The 15,642-nt window shown below is 39.1% G+C and overlaps 3 protein-coding genes across 4 annotated transcripts; 2 read left to right on the top strand and 1 right to left on the bottom strand.

Annotated features, from left to right (window-relative positions):
- Positions 1-1,802: 1,802 nt before the first annotated feature.
- Positions 1,803-4,574, bottom strand: LOC130749385 (uncharacterized). 2 transcript variants are annotated; one of them, XM_057602732.1, is made up of 3 exons: positions 4,382-4,574; positions 4,261-4,291; positions 1,803-2,133 (listed from the first exon to the last, which is right to left on the bottom strand). In XM_057602732.1, the coding sequence occupies exons 1-3, from the start codon at positions 4,467-4,469 to the stop codon at positions 1,971-1,973; spliced, it is 282 nt and encodes a 93-aa protein (XP_057458715.1). In that variant the 5' UTR covers positions 4,470-4,574; the 3' UTR covers positions 1,803-1,970. The 2 variants fall into 2 exon arrangements, with proteins under 2 accessions (XP_057458715.1, XP_057458714.1); XM_057602731.1 differs by having other exon boundaries at positions 4,261-4,306; positions 4,382-4,572.
- A 4,213-nt stretch (positions 4,575-8,787) lies between these two features.
- On the top strand, positions 8,788-9,405 carry LOC130743541 (diaminopimelate epimerase, chloroplastic-like). Its single transcript, XM_057595788.1, has one exon. The coding sequence runs from the start codon at positions 8,788-8,790 to the stop codon at positions 9,403-9,405; it is 618 nt and encodes a 205-aa protein (XP_057451771.1).
- A 4,529-nt stretch (positions 9,406-13,934) lies between these two features.
- Positions 13,935-14,552, top strand: LOC130743542 (diaminopimelate epimerase, chloroplastic-like). The gene has a single exon (XM_057595789.1). It carries the CDS (start codon positions 13,935-13,937, stop codon positions 14,550-14,552), a length of 618 nt encoding a protein of 205 aa, XP_057451772.1.
- Positions 14,553-15,642: the final 1,090 nt, after the last annotated feature.

Here is a 15,642-nt window from a genome sequence, read left to right on the forward strand (position 1 = left end):
ATAATAGTGTGTGCAATTTGAAAGCTAAGCTTTGCAAAGTGATCTTATCTACTGCTGCGATTTTCCTGGCAATACTTTACTACATTCTGAGATCAGACCCAATGAATTGAATTCCTTGCATTTATTCTAGTAGATAGGGACCATGCGAATGGAATTGGATGGATTTGGAATCAGTTTTCAATTTTTCGTCCTTTGTGCGTAATCAAATTTTTTTTTTAATAAAACACGTTTATACGTATATCCTTTATTTTATGGAGCCAAATCCCCTCTATACCAATACCTAGCTAGATTACACTCTCAAATTCAATATATACATACCCCAACACTTTTGTTATTTATTAGGTTATAAAAAATATTAAAAATCTTTAATTAATGTATAAAATTATTATATTTTAAAAGAATTATGTGGTGCTCAAGTGGGTTCCTACACCAAAAAAGTCCTTAAAAGCACTTTTTTTTAGCTATTTAAGGCTATGTTTGGGTTTCTCACCAACGTACTTTCAACAACTTTGGAATGTGTGATTTGGCGTTCCAAGGCTTTGAACGTGAAAGGGATTATTGAGTAGAATTGGGGTGAACGTAAACGTAAACGTAACTGAAATTCAAACAAGCACTAAACTGTTTCTGTTTCTGAAGCGCCTTAACCCAATAATAAGTTGTAATAGATGTTTAAAGCACTTTTCAAGTCTTACCTTTAACATGAGTCATTGGCTGCCAAAAATTCCTAGCAAACCGCGATAAAAAAAAAATCTAGCAACAAAAACAGTAGAACAAAGTTAAAACAAATCCTAGCATTGTAAAGCATAGCACGGGTGAAATTGAAAAGAACGATTATTTAATAATAAGTAAATTCGCAATCCAACTGTTCTGGGAGTCTGCAAAATCGCTCACTCCCTTCCCGACCATGTCCTCTTTTGGGAGACGCTCCAGCCGATCACTTCCCGAGTCGATCACGTTGTCTCCTCACCCGACCAATTATAAGGACGATCAACCCCGATCGGTCAACTAAGTAATTATGGATCAACAACCAACGTCAAGGCACGGAGCTCGAGGATGTACTAGGCACTCATGACCGTCTCGAACCGCACAATTCCAAACTCTATAAAAGCCAATTCAAGGCATAGAGAACTTAAGGTAGACATTAATCTATCTCATTTCTCAGTCCCTTAACCCATGTTCTAACTTGAGCGTCGGAGTGGCATTGCAAGGACCCCTCCCGAGCACGACGAACAACAGAGCACCGTGAAGATCATCATCTCGCCACCCCTCCTCGCCGGAATTTCGCCGCTCCCCTCTCTCCCTACCTCTTCCCGGGTAGTCTTGCTTGGTATCCCCCGATCACCAGCTATCCAAGTTTCAGCTTAAAAAGTATTATGAATTTAAATAGTTAAAAAAATACAATTAGTTCAGATTGAGTTTGAAATAAATACCTTCATTGAACATCCTCTATAAGTTTAGCGATCCTTAACCTTTTTAGAAGAAAAATAACTCCTTTTAAATAAACTTCCTAAGTTTTAATAGGTTTACTATACTGTACTTTAGATTAAATTTAATCTCAAGTTTACTTTCGAGGAGTTGTATGCTTTATTGTATGCAGAAACAGTAGTTGAAAATTTCACAAATACGACTAACTCAATTGGATTAAGTCATTAAGTCCTTAAATGATTAATTGCTCATGGTTTCGGTATGTTATCCTGTACAAATGTAGTTTCTTTTTTCTTTTTTAGAGCCAAAGCAGAGCTAAGATTTTTTCTTTTCATTGAGAGAATATGAAAACATTCCTAAAACCATTACCTTAAGGATGCAACAAAATAAAGGAACTTCATTCATCAAAAACTTACAAAAAAAGCCTAGCCAAAATAAATAATTAAATTTAGCTTAATCAAATGACAAAAGCCGTGTACTCAGTTTTGCATTTTGCCAGATAAAGTATCATTTTTCCAAGTGATGATATAGGACATCCCAGCTATTCATTCATAGAGTGTTTTGGCAGACTGAACTCTACTTTTTTTGTTTTCATGCTTTGATATTTTCTCCGAAGACTTCTCGTGTGCGGATATGGCTTTAGCTATTGCCTTCTTCTTTCGAACATTTTTTGTTCTCTTCATCGGCCTTCCCTTCAGCTTCATCTTCCTGTTTCATAATTAGAGGAAGAAGTTTAGAACAAGTAAACATTAAGAGAGCAGGCACATGTATTTGAAAAAGCAAATAGAATGCTGACTTGATCATTCAGAGAGTAATTTTATGTTTTAACAACAATTCGGGGCTAACAAGTGAAAGATGAGAGTTTAAGCAAATAAATGGATACAATGAAGCAGGACAATGTGTTCGTCTGATAGATAACCGTTAGTGACTAAGAGAGTTAGTTACTTAGTTAGTCAGTTAGTTACAAAGGGGTCAATTAGATGAGACTATAAATAAGAGGATGAGGGGAATTGGAGGGTATCTTGTTTGTAATAAGAAAACGCGAGGGAGTGTTGGTTCTCTCAAATAATCAGTAATTGTAGCTCATTACTATTCTTGAATAATTATAATTTTTCTTCTAATTCACAGCTGGTACCTATCAATTGATATAAGCGCTCTGATCTTGGAGCTGTGGGTGATTGTTCTTGAAGATCATTCCAACATTAGACGGAAGAAAAGCTTATGGGTGGCTCATCAACGTGGAGCAACATTTTGAAGCTGTGAGTATAGTACAGGAAAAAAAGCTTTTATCAAAGGCATAGAAAGAATTGGTACCCAATGCTCTCATTTGATGGTTTTGCTGGCAAAGAAGCAATAGGAAAGCAACACCGTGGGAGTTTGTGAAGGCGTGATAGACTCAAGCAGAATCAGAATACCAATTGTGTTATTCAAGAACCCTAATCCCAATTGGAATTAAGAAATAGTACAATACTGGGAATTTCGAGAGTCCCAATTCTAATTCTAACTGACAGCTCTAATTCCTATTTATATTCCCTTTTCTAACTGTTTTCCCCACTAACAGATATAACAACCTAACTGCCACATGGCAAAGTCTAACTAACCCTTTCTTTTCCCCTTCTTTGATAGACTTTAGTGACAACAGGTCTATCCTCATGTCTAACAAGGCGGTGCTCCCGAAGTTCCAACCAGAGATGGGCCTTCAACGACAGAGCAAAGGGTCTTTGGAAGGCCGGCAAAGCTTTCACTGTCAGTGTTGCCGGGCCTTGATGGTCGTTGATAGAAATGTATGACCTCCTATTAGTAATTAGTAAATTGTATCAGAGGAGGTCTAGGTGAGAGGTAGGAGACTTTTTCCTTCGTAACTACTGACTGTCTTCGGTAGGAACTGGCACCAGTCAGAATTGAACGAACTGAATTTTTATTCGAGAATCCTAGTTACCAAGCCTTCCCAATGTAGGATAGACTTAGAACACGGAGGAGAATTACAAAGAGAGTAAGGAAGTGATGAGAGAATTCTAAGAAGCTCAGACTACTCCACAATTGCCCAAATCTAAAAGTGACTTCTTACTCTACTGACTGACTTATTTATACACAGCATCTAACTAGCAGTTTTAACTAATAATCTGTTAATTAAAAGACTTTGATAGAACCCAGATATTATTGAGTAGAGAAATGTACAAACGGTTGCTGAGATATTTGAGAGTCTCGGCCACTCTCCCAATCTCAATTCTCAAATGATCTCCAAGATGACTAATCCTCTCTAACCCACTCTTATTTATAGGCTAACCCTCGACTAACTAACTAATACTATCAGACTTCCCTCCCAAAACAGTCAGTTATTTACAAAGGAAAATATTCTCCTGCTTCTCACCTAGACAAGATTCTAAGGAATTCTAAGGCCTGGTGTTTCGACTAAGTTTCCTCCGGCAAACCCTCCAGACGAGATTACCTAATCTTTCAGGTAATAATCTTTTCATCTTATCAGTATTCAATGATTTTCTTCTAAAACTTATAAATTTTTCATCTTTAAAATGGTCTTTTATATCACCAATTAACACACCAACTGCACTTGAAAGTCCTGCTTTTATTGTAATGATAACCAAATCAAGGGCGCCTCTCCTACTGCTAGGTAACCTAGTCAGGTTTGATTATTTGTGACATCCATATTCAACAGTCTTCAGACGGAAGATTATTAATTTTTTTCAAAAATTGATTTCCAAAGCTATCCATCTTTGCCATAAGCGCTTAATTAAGCTGTTTTCCCAATCGGGGCATATGTGAACTTTAGTATATCTATCTATCTGTGATGCCTATGAGGGATTTAGGGTTACTTACATATTGGTAGTAGCACTAGCAGCACCTGATTCTGAAGTATCCATTGCTTCAAGTAAACAAGTCCCAGTCACCAAAAGTTGAAATAAAAAACAAAAAAACATTGTAGTTGTGAAGCGATTACCTTGAGGTGGTTCCGAAACAGATGGGTCGGTGGTATCCATAGAAACGACGTCGTTTCTCTTCTTCTTGTTGTTCCTGTTTTTCGCCATAGTCTCAGTAGGAAGAGTCGGCGGCGGTGAAAGCGGCAGAAGAAGATGGGTTGCGGCGTTTTGTTGAAGGAGAAAGGGGACGTTGTTTAGGGGTTATCTTATTTTAGTCAAATAAATATTAACAACAATTTATTGGGTCGTGTAATGTGAACCCTTAGGACCCGTTTGGTGCGACGTATAGTATAAGACCTGATAGTATAAGACCTGATAGTATAAGACCTGATAGTATTAGGCCTGATAGTATAAGCCCTGATAACTTTCTTATACTATCCAGCGTTTGGCCATACTCTGTATAATTTACCATATCGTTTAAGTTAATGCAATTTTATGTTTAGTGAAGTATTGAATAATGATATATAATAAAAATCAAATATGGAGGTGATTATAACGGTGGTGGCGGTGGTGATGGAAGTGGTGGTAGGTTGGTGGTGGTGGTGGCAATGATGGTAGGTTAGTGTTGGTGGCGGTGGTGGTGAAAGTGGAGATAGGTTGGTGGTGGTGGTGGCAGCGATGGTGGTTGTGGTGGTGGCGATGATAGGGTGGTGGTGGTGGTGGTAAGGCGGTGGCGGTGGCGGCTGCGGTAGGGTGGCGGCTACGGTGGAGGGTGGAGGTTATGGTGGTGGTGGTGGCGATAGGGTGGTGGTTGTGGTGTCGGTGGTGGCAATGATTATGGTGGTGGTGGCGATATGGTGGTTGTTGTGGTGTCGGTGGTGGCGGTAGGGCGGCGGCGGCGGTGGTGGCGGTGGCGGCGGTAGGGCGGCGGTGGTGGTGATCGGGTGGTGGCAGCGATGGTGGTTGTAATGTTGGCGACGATAGGGTGGTGGTGGCGGTGGCGGCTGCAGTAGGATGGCGGCGGCGGTGGAGGGTGGAGGCAAGGTGGTGGTGGCGATAGGGTGGTGGTTGTGGTGGTGGTGGTGGCAATAGAGTGGTAGCGGCGATTATGGTGGTGGTGGCGATAGGGTGGTGGTTGTGGTGTCGGTGGCGGCGGTAGGGCGGCGGCGGTGGTGGTGGCAGCAACATCAGTGGTGACGGTAGGGCGGTGGTGGCGGCGACGGTGGTGATCGGGTGGTGGTGGCAACACCAGTGGCAGTGGTGGTGCCAATGGTGGTGTAAGTTGGCAGCAATTGAGTGTGGTGGTGATGATGTCTTATCATGCCTTATCCATCACTCACATGATGGATTAAATAATACGTCATTTTAACGTTTAAGGGGACTTTGATGGATAAGCTTATACAATACAATGTCATCACCAAACAATGAATAAACTCATAATGTATTGTATAAGCTTATACTATCATACCTTATACGGCGTGCCAAACGAGCCCTTAAAAAAAGGTTTAATTTAATTTTATGTACTGAAGACTGAAGAGTGAAATCAGAAAAATTACAAGGGAAATTGAGTAGTCATCGAGCGCACCAGTCACAAGTTATTGGGTGACGAAAGAAATAGAGGGAGTTTAAGTTCTGACGTGATGAGGATGGCTTCTAACGGAAGAGGGGCAGCTGACGGGGGAGGACATGTGCATGTGGTGATTGATGAGTCGGCGTCGAAGTCTTGGGTGAAGAAAATGAAGGGGAAGCTGACCCGCGAGGGGATTCTCGCTTGGCTCAACAAAATGAAGGGGAAGCTAACCCCCAAGCTGATTATCGTTGTTGCGATTCTGCTTAGCACGACATCTACCCACATCGTGATTCTTTTTTGCTTGCATTCGACTGCCGAGAAATATGGTTTGATATTCGACATTGGAGGTTTGTTTTTAGGGCACTTCCGGTGGTTCGTTCGCACAATTGACGAACAGGGAATCCAAGGACTGAAACTACAAATATCACTCTACATTCTGTTCTTCACTACGCTCTTTGGAGCGGGTGTGGATTCGCTTCTTCAAGATCTTAAATTGCTGCCCAATATCATATTGATGGTATCATGCGTCATACTGGTTATCGCGGTGAATTTCCTGAGCAAGAGGCTCAAAGTCCCCAAATATGGGGCATGCTTGACGACTTACTTGATTGGGTTTACGTTTACTATCTTTAGTAAGCTGAGCTCTCACGTCGGTGTTTGGTCCGGTAGGGTTTGCTTTTTGTCGCACTTACTATTGCCATTGTTTTGATTTGGTTCCTAGACTTCAGTGACACCACAGCTCAGACCACATAGACCACGTTACCCCGAGCATTCTCAGCTGCGCGCCTTGCTCCACGTCAGACACTGACCTCCTTGCTCCGCTCAAGGTCAGACCCACATTGATCTCGTTGCTTCACAGACCCAGTGATAGGACCTAGCTTTAGGAGCTATTTCATCTTTTCCCTAAAGAGGCCGACCCATTAGTGAAGAGGCCAAGCTTCCCAACTAGGTTTTCATTTTCATTTAGTCTTAGTATTTATGCTTCTTTTACTGTATTGAGCAGCTATGTTGAATATTGAATGAACTTTTCTTTCCCTAAAATAACTTTTGGGGCAGATTTTTGTTCTTCCACCCTAATACCGAATTCCTCCTCAAACGAGCTCATCTCAATCTCAATCGTGTGTGTCAAGAGAATTTGTTCCTTCGTTCAATCACAAAATAAAAAGTCCAATCTACTAAGTAAAATGTTCAACCTAAAAGCATGCATATGCATTAAATTCTCATTGTGTAGTGTGATATTTTATGTATGATGTAATGTATATATATGATTCTCAACCAAAAATTATTGAATGAGATATTGGATCGTTATATATAATGCAATTTAGGCAGTGTGCACTTAGTGCAATTTCTGACATTAGATCATGTATACCGATTGAATTGGGTAAATGAAATAAATTTTAAATTTGAGTTCATTATGTCAAGTTAACTTTTTCACCCAGCATCTCCATTTCCTCCTTGTACATGTGCACTGCTAACTAGTCACTCACAACCTATTCTTAGTCATCATTGCAATGAAAAAAAATCAATTGATTGCCCTAAATTTTTCTGAAGGCTAATAAGGCCTCATACTATATCACATCCTTTAAATTCAATGTTTTTTGTTCCTGCCGCAGATGAGGTGGTTTTACTTTTGGTTCTTTATTTGTGTTGTTACCACTTTAAAGTTAATGTTTTTTCATTTCTGGTTTTTTTTTTGTATATTTGTTTATGGTTATAAAGTATTTAGTGTTGCTCGTTAAGTAGTACTAGGATAGTCACCCATGTTTGTGTTATGAACATATGAATGATTATTCATGCGAGATGCGCGGTTGTGGTAAAAGCCGTTAACAGAGCCGAAAATAAATACAAACTTTTTTTCTGTCATCACAATGAAGATATAAAATCCCTTAAGTATAATAGAAAGATGTGGAAGTAGTCTAGATTTTCCATGAGGCCAATAAGGTCTCAAACTATTTAACATCCTTTAAATTCTAGCTTAAAATACAATCACGCAATTGCTTCATTTTCTGTTTATACTAAGAATCATACAAATTCAATGTGATAACGCGATGAGAGTAAAAGTTGTGAACAAAGCTAAGGAAAACATCGGCCCCCTTTACAACCATCATCAATGAAGTGAGGAAGGATATTATAAACAAACGAATGAGATTAAAATAAAAACTTATCACGTGGCCTATCTCCAAATAAAAGTATAACAGGATAATAAAAAGCTCTTAGAAATCGTAACACTAGGACATACATGACATGCGATGCCAATAAGAAGTGCTAGGATAGTAACATGTGTCTGTTCTTTACACGAACGAGCGATTATACACGCGGGATGCACAGTTGTTGTAAAAGCGGTTAACGGAGGTGAAAATTAATACAAATCTTTTTTCTGCCATCATCAATGAAGTGAATGATGATATAAAATGTCTTAAGTGGATTAGAAAGATGTCAAAGTAGCCTAGATTTTTGGGAGGCCAATAAGGCCTCGGACTATATGACATCCTTTAAATTCTAGCTTAAAAGACAATCACACATTTGCTCCGTTTTCTGGTTTATAAGAAGTATCATACGAACTCGATATGATAACGCGATTGAGGTAAAAGATGTTAACAGAGTTGAGGACAAAACCGACATTTTTTAATATTGTGTTATATCCTTTCATCTACCAATTAAGATTTTGGTCTAGACTATATGAAATCCTTTAAATTCTAGCTTAAAAAACTCGTGTGAGTGACCCTGGAGCGTATTCAGTTCGAGTCGCCTCCGCATGATCACACACCAAGAGGAGCGATCGGTGGTAGATTGGGTTCGCTCGGTGGTTGGGAGTGCTCTGGCACTGTTAATTTGGGAGGCTTCATGTTAGTGCAATGAAAGGGTTGATAATAGAGGACTTGATAATCTCCTAATTACCCCCAGATTGCATCTCTCATGTGCAACTCAGAGGGCGGTGTTGGTGCAGAAGCTATTTACTTCTTAACAAGTGGAAAATTAACAAGTTTTGGTTATAAAGTCCTAAGTGCTCACATTCATGTGCCTGGAATTCCTTGTAGCATGAGACTGATGTGCCTGAGCATATTCATCTCATATAGGGACAACATAGACAATTTCTCTTTAGTTAGTGGTGCTAGGGAGATGAATGTGCAAGTATTGAAAGATGGCTCAGTTAAAATTGATATGAGATCACCAATGTTAAAAGCATCACTTGTGCCTACCGCTGGAGTACTTGGGACTTGGGTTGACATGATAATACCATACAACATAGTCTTTGCCGGCGGAAAAGCAACAACTGGGAACTTGAAAGCCGCTCTTGTGAGAGCTAGTATGACAATCGATCAATTGATACGGATGAGAATTCCTCAAACCTCTATACTTATTTTGCGTGCAGAAACTTACGTTTATGGAGATATTCAAAGTAGGTCAGAGGTGAAGATGGATATGTGGGACTTTGACATTGTTGATTACTTGGGAGAAGCGACTTGTGCGCTTGTTGTTGCATTGTTGATAGAGAATCTTGTGTTGTTCGTTTCTCACGAGGAGGGTCAGTGAACATTGAGTGGGCGAAGGACAACCATGTCTATATGACTGGAATGGCTGAATTTGTGTTCCAAGGATCTTGGTCACAGAAAACTTTGTATTTGGGTTTTTTCGCCCTCTTCTACTTTGTTTCTGAATTTTTGATAGGGAATCTTGTGCTGTTCGTTTCTCACGAGGAGGGTCAGTGAACATTGAGTGGGCGAGGGACAATCATGTCTATATGACTGGAATGGCTGAATTTGTGTTCCAAGGATCTTGGTCACAGAAAACTTTGTATTTAGGTTTTTTCGCCATCTTCCACTTTGTTTCTGAATTTTTGATAGGGAATCTTGTGTTGTTCGTTTCTCACGAGGAGGGTCAGTGAACATTGAGTGGGCGAGGGACAATCATGTCTATATAACTGGAATGGCTGAATTTGTGTTCCAAGGATCTTGGTCACAGAAAATTTTGTATTTGGGTTTTTTCGCCCTCTACTACTTTGTTTCTGAATTTTTGATAGGGAATCTTGTGTTGTTCGTTTCTCACGAGGAGGGTCAGTGAACATTGAGTGGGCGAGGGACAATCATTTCTATATAACTGGAATGGCTGAATTTGTGTTCCAAGGATCTTGGTCACAGAAAACTTTGTATTTGGGTTTTTTCGCCCTCTTCCACTTTGTTTCTGAATTTTTGATAGGGAATCTTGTGTTGTTCGTTTCTCACGAGGAGGGTCAGTGAACATTGAGTGGGCGAGGGACAATCATGTCTATATAACTGGAATGGTTGAATTTGTGTTCCAAGGATCTTGGTCACAGAAAACTTTGTATTTGAGTTTTTTCGCCCTCTTCCACTTTGTTTCTGAATTTTTGATAGGGAATCTTGTGTTGTTCGTTTCTCACGAGGAGGGTCAATGAACATTGAGTGGGCGATGAGGTAAATTTTAAATTTGAGTTCATTATGTCAAGTTAACTTTTTCACCCAGCATCTCCATTTCCTCCTTGTACATGTGCACTGCTAACTAGTCACTCACAACCTATTCTTAGTCATCATTGCAATGAAAAAAAATCAATTGATTGCCCTAAATTTTTCTGAAGGCTAATAAGGCCTCATACTATATCCCATCCTTTAAATTCAATGTTTTTTGTTCCTGCCGCAGATGAGGTGGTTTTACTTTTGGTTCTTTATTTGTGTTGTTACCACTTTAAAGTTAATGTTTTTTCATTTCTGGTTTTTTTTTTGTATATTTGTTTATGGTTATAAAGTATTTAGTGTTGCTCGTTAAGTAGTACTAGGATAGTCACCCATGTTTGTGCTATGAACATATGAATGATTATTCATGCGAGATGCGCGGTTGTGGTAAAAGCCGTTAACGGAGCCGAAAACAAATACAAACTTTTTTTCTGTCATCACAATGAAGATATAAAATCCCTTAAGTATAATAGAAAGATGTGGAAGTAGTCTAGATTTTCCATGAGGCCAATAAGGTCTCAAACTATTTAACATCCTTTAAATTCTAGCTTAATATACAATCACGCAATTGCTTCATTTTCTGTTTATACTAAGAATCATACAAATTCAATGTGATAACGCGATGAGGGTAAAAGTTGTGAACAAAGCTAAGGAAAACATCGGCCCCTTTACAACCATCATCAATGAAGTGAGGAAGGATATTATAAACAAACGAATGAGATTAAAATAAAAACTTATCATGTAACACCCCATTTTCTGTTATTAGGTTATTTATTATTTTATTTTAATTAGTATTATGGTATATGGTAATTAAGTGATTTTGTTAGATAATTAAGTGATTATGTGATATAGATAAATAAAGTTTTAGGGTTTAGTGTGAGTAATTGAGAGTGTGGCCCATTGTATGGCTATTTAAGGGTTATGAGTGAAATAGAAAGAAAGAAAAGAAAAAAAAATAAGGATTAGAAGAGAAGCAGAACAAGAAACACGTGAAAGCAGAGAAGGAGAGGAGAAAAGAGGAGAAAACTTAGAACTGATCTACAAGAGGTAAGGGTTTGAATTCATGTTTTATGGATTGGTATGATAGTGGATAATGATAGAAAGCATGATTTAGGAACCCTAGGTTGCAAAAATTTCCAAATTGAAATAGTTAGGGTTTGGCTTTTAGATGATTTTGGGGGTAGATGATAGGCTTGCATGATGCGCAGAAATTTACGTTCTCTTTTACCCTTTTTCGTGCTATGTTAATGGCCGAATTTGAAGAAGTAGTCTTCATAAAAGTTGTAGGTTTTTCTGTTACGAAACTTTTGCCACTGGTTTCACGTCATTCCGACGTCTGTAGCTCGAGTTATGTGTATTTTAGTGAGTGTAGGTTAAGCTGTCCAGTTTCTTACGAACTGCGGTTAGTGTACGATTTTTCCTGATTTTTGTACTGTGAATTGTGACTTGAAAGTTTATAGAGGTTTACAAAACGTGTATACGGAACCATGATAAAAATATTAGATTTTTCTGAGTATATTTGATAATTTACATCTGTTTAATAGTTCATTAGATGTGTGGTGCGCGCACATGGCGAGTTGCGCAGGAAGATGTCGCAAGATGTCGCGACATGGCGAGTTGCGTAGGGAGATGTCGTGAGATGTCGCGACATGGCGAGTTGCGTAGGGAGATGTCGTGAGATGTCGCGACATGGCGAGTTGTGCAGTGAGATGTCGCGAGATGGCGAGCATGAGCATGTCGCGAGTTTTTGGGAAAATTTAGAGAGAAATCCAGTCTTTACGAAATAGTTGCAGAACCTGTTATATATGAATTATATTTAATTTACATCTATTTTTAATAATCATTATATGATCTTGTTTCTGAATTGATGTTATGTTTGAGATGCTAAGTTGTTGTGATTGCAAGTTGTATAATTGATAACATGTAATATGTGTTTTGTGCAACTGATGATGAATATGCTAAAATAATTAGGACTTGGAGATGCTCTAAATATGCATATGTTAGTTGAGTTTTGCACAATACACTGCATAGTTGTCAAGAGGCAATGTTTGCTAGTTCTCGTGGAGGCTAGTGACTTGTCCCAAAACTGGAGTGGTTTTGAAGCCTAGAGCGAGGGCTTTATTGGTGGTTATCTGTCTGGAGTGGACGCGGTGATACCGCTAAGGATAACAACTTTGGTACCAAAGGCATTTGCACGGGTCTCACTTGAGTCATATGTGTTATGGTGATATTTTTGGAGAGATTTGATGTGGTGGTAATTAGAGACTATTATATATGTTCTAATTGAGCTATAATTTATGGAGTATTTGCCATAACTGTGAACTTGATTAATTATGTTAAAATTACATAATTTAGTATTTGTTAGTGAATGTGAGTAATTTATGTGGAGCATAGATAAGCTTTTACATTATTTATCATTATGCTTATCCATATGATATGAGTTCTCACCCTTCTGTTGGAATGATGTTCTATGCGACATCGCTCAGGTACCGAAGATAGTGGAGCTTCTCGCGAGGGTTAGTTGGAGGAGCTAGTCTTTCATTTACGGTTTAGTTAGGGGAGTCATGCTCTGTTATGTAACACCGGGAAACGTTTAGTTTTGTACCTTGATGTTAAGAGTTACCTATGAACTCTCTTTATGTTAAATTTTGGAGTTGAAATAAATCCGCTGTGCTATGCATATGATGTTGCGACATTAAAGTTGGAAAATTTATATATTTATTATGAGCATGACAGGTGTTTTGATTTATGTTTCTGGAGAATAAGTGTGACACCCTCTGTGTTATGCATTTTACTCTGATTTATGATATATTATTATGTGGGGTTTAGAGGGTGTTACATATCACGTGGCCTATCTCCAAATAAAAGTCTAACAGGATAATAAAAAGCTCTTAGAAATCGTAACACTAGGACATACATGACATGCGATGCCAATAAGAAGTGCTAGGATAGTAACATGTGTCTGTTCTTTACACGAACGAGCGATTATACACGCGGGATGCACAGTTGTTGTAAAAGCGGTTAACGGAGGTGAAAATTAATACAAATCTTTTTTCTGCCATCATCAATGAAGTGAATGATGATATAAAATGTCTTAAGTGGATTAGAAAGATGTCAAAGTAGCCTAGATTTTTGGGAGGCCAATAAGGCCTCGGACTATATGACATCCTTTAAATTCTAGCTTAAAAGACAATCACACATTTGCTCCGTTTTCTGGTTTATAAGAAGTATCATACGAACTCGATATGATAACGCGATTGAGGTAAAAGATGTTAACAGAGTTGAGGACAAAACCGACCTTTTTTAATATTGTGTTATATCCTTTCATCTACCAATTAAGATTTTGGTCTAGACTATATGAAATCCTTTAAATTCTAGCTTAAAAAACTCGTGTGAGTGACCCTGGAGCGTATTCAGTTCGAGTCGCATCCGCATGATCACACACCAAGAGGAGCGATCGGTGGTAGATTGGGTTTGCTCGGTGGTTGGGAGTGCTCTGGCACTGTTAATTTGGGAGGCTTCATGTTAGTGCAATGAAAGGGTTGATAATAGAGGACTTGATAATCTCCTAATTACCCCCAGATTGCATCTCTCATGTGCAACTCAGAGGGCGGTGTTGGTGCAGAAGCTATTTACTTCTTAACAAGTGGAAAATTAACAAGTTTTGGTTATAAAGTCCTAAGTGCTCACATTCATGTGCCTGGAATTCCTTGTAGCATGGGACTGATGTGCCTGAGCATATTCATCTCATATAGGGACAACATAGACAATTTCTCTTTAGTTAGTGGTGCTAGGGAGATGAATGTGCAAGTATTGAAAGATGGCTCAGTTAAAATTGATATGAGATCACCAATGTTAAAAGCATCACTTGTGCCTACCGCTGGAGTACTTGGGACTTGGGTTGACATGATAATACCATACAACATAGTCTTTGCCGGCGGAAAAGCAACAACTGGGAACTTGAAAGCCGCTCTTGTGAGAGCTAGTATGACAATCGATCAATTGATACGGATGGGAATTCCTCAAACCTCTATACTTATTTTGCGTGCAGAAACTTACGTTTATGGAGATATTCAAAGTAGGTCAGAGGTGAAGATGGATATGTGGGACTTTGACATTGTTGATTACTTGGGAGAAGCGACTTGTGCGCTTGTTGTGGCATTGTTGATAGGGAATCTTGTGTTGTTCATTTCTCACGAGGAGGGTCAATGAACATTGAGTGAGCGAAGGACAATCATGTCTATATGACTGAAATGACTGAATTTGTGTTCCAAGGATCTTGGTCACAGAAAACTTTGTATTTGGGTTTTTTCGCCCTCTTCTACTTTATTTCTGAATTTTTTATAGGGAATCTTGTGTTGTTCGTTTCTCATGAGGAGGGTCAGTGAACATTGAGTGGGCGAGGGACAATCATGTCTATATAACTGGAACGGCTGAATTTGTGTTCCAAGGATCTTGGTTACAGAAAATTTTGTATTCGGGTTTTTTCGCCCTCTACCACTTTGTTTCTGAATTTTTGATAGGGAATCTTGTGTTGTTCGTTTCTCACGAGGAGGGTCAGTGAACATTGAGTGGGCGAGGGACAATCATGTCTATATAACTGGAATGGCTGAATTTGTGTTCCAAGGATCTTGGTCACAGAAAACTTTGTATTTGGGTTTTTTCGCCCTCTTCCACTTTGTTTCTGAATTTTTGATAGGGAATCTTGTGTTGTTCGTTTCTCACGAGAAGGGTCAGTGAACATTGAGTGGGCGAGGGACAATCATGTCTATATAACTGGAATGGCTGAATTTGTGTTCCAAGGATCTTGGTCACAGAAAACTTTGTATTTGGGTTTTTTCGCCCTCTTCCACTTTGTTTCTGAATTTTTGATAGGGAATCTTGTGTTGTTCGTTTCTCACGAGGAGGGTCAGTGAACATTGAGTGGGCGAGGGACAATCATGTCTATATAACTGGAATGGCTGAATTTGTGTTCCAAGGATCTTGGTTACAAAACTTTGTATTTGAGTTTTTTCGCCCTCTTCCACTTTGTTTCTGAATTTTTGATAGGGAATCTTGTGTTGTTCGTTTCTCACGAGGAGGGTCAGTGAACATTGAGTGAGCGAAGGACAATCATGTCTATATGACTGGAATGGCTGAATTTGTGTTCCAAGGATCTTGGTCACAGAAAACTTTGTATTTGGGTCTTTTCGCCCTCTTCTACTTTGTTTCTGAATTTTTGATAGGGAATCTTGTGCTGTTCGTTTCTCACGAGGAGGGTCAGTGAACATTGAGTGGGCGAGGGACAATCATGTCTATATGA

This window comes from Lotus japonicus, chromosome 3, assembly GCF_012489685.1.
Source record: "Lotus japonicus ecotype B-129 chromosome 3, LjGifu_v1.2".
Classification (NCBI taxonomy): domain Eukaryota; kingdom Viridiplantae; phylum Streptophyta; class Magnoliopsida; order Fabales; family Fabaceae; genus Lotus; species Lotus japonicus.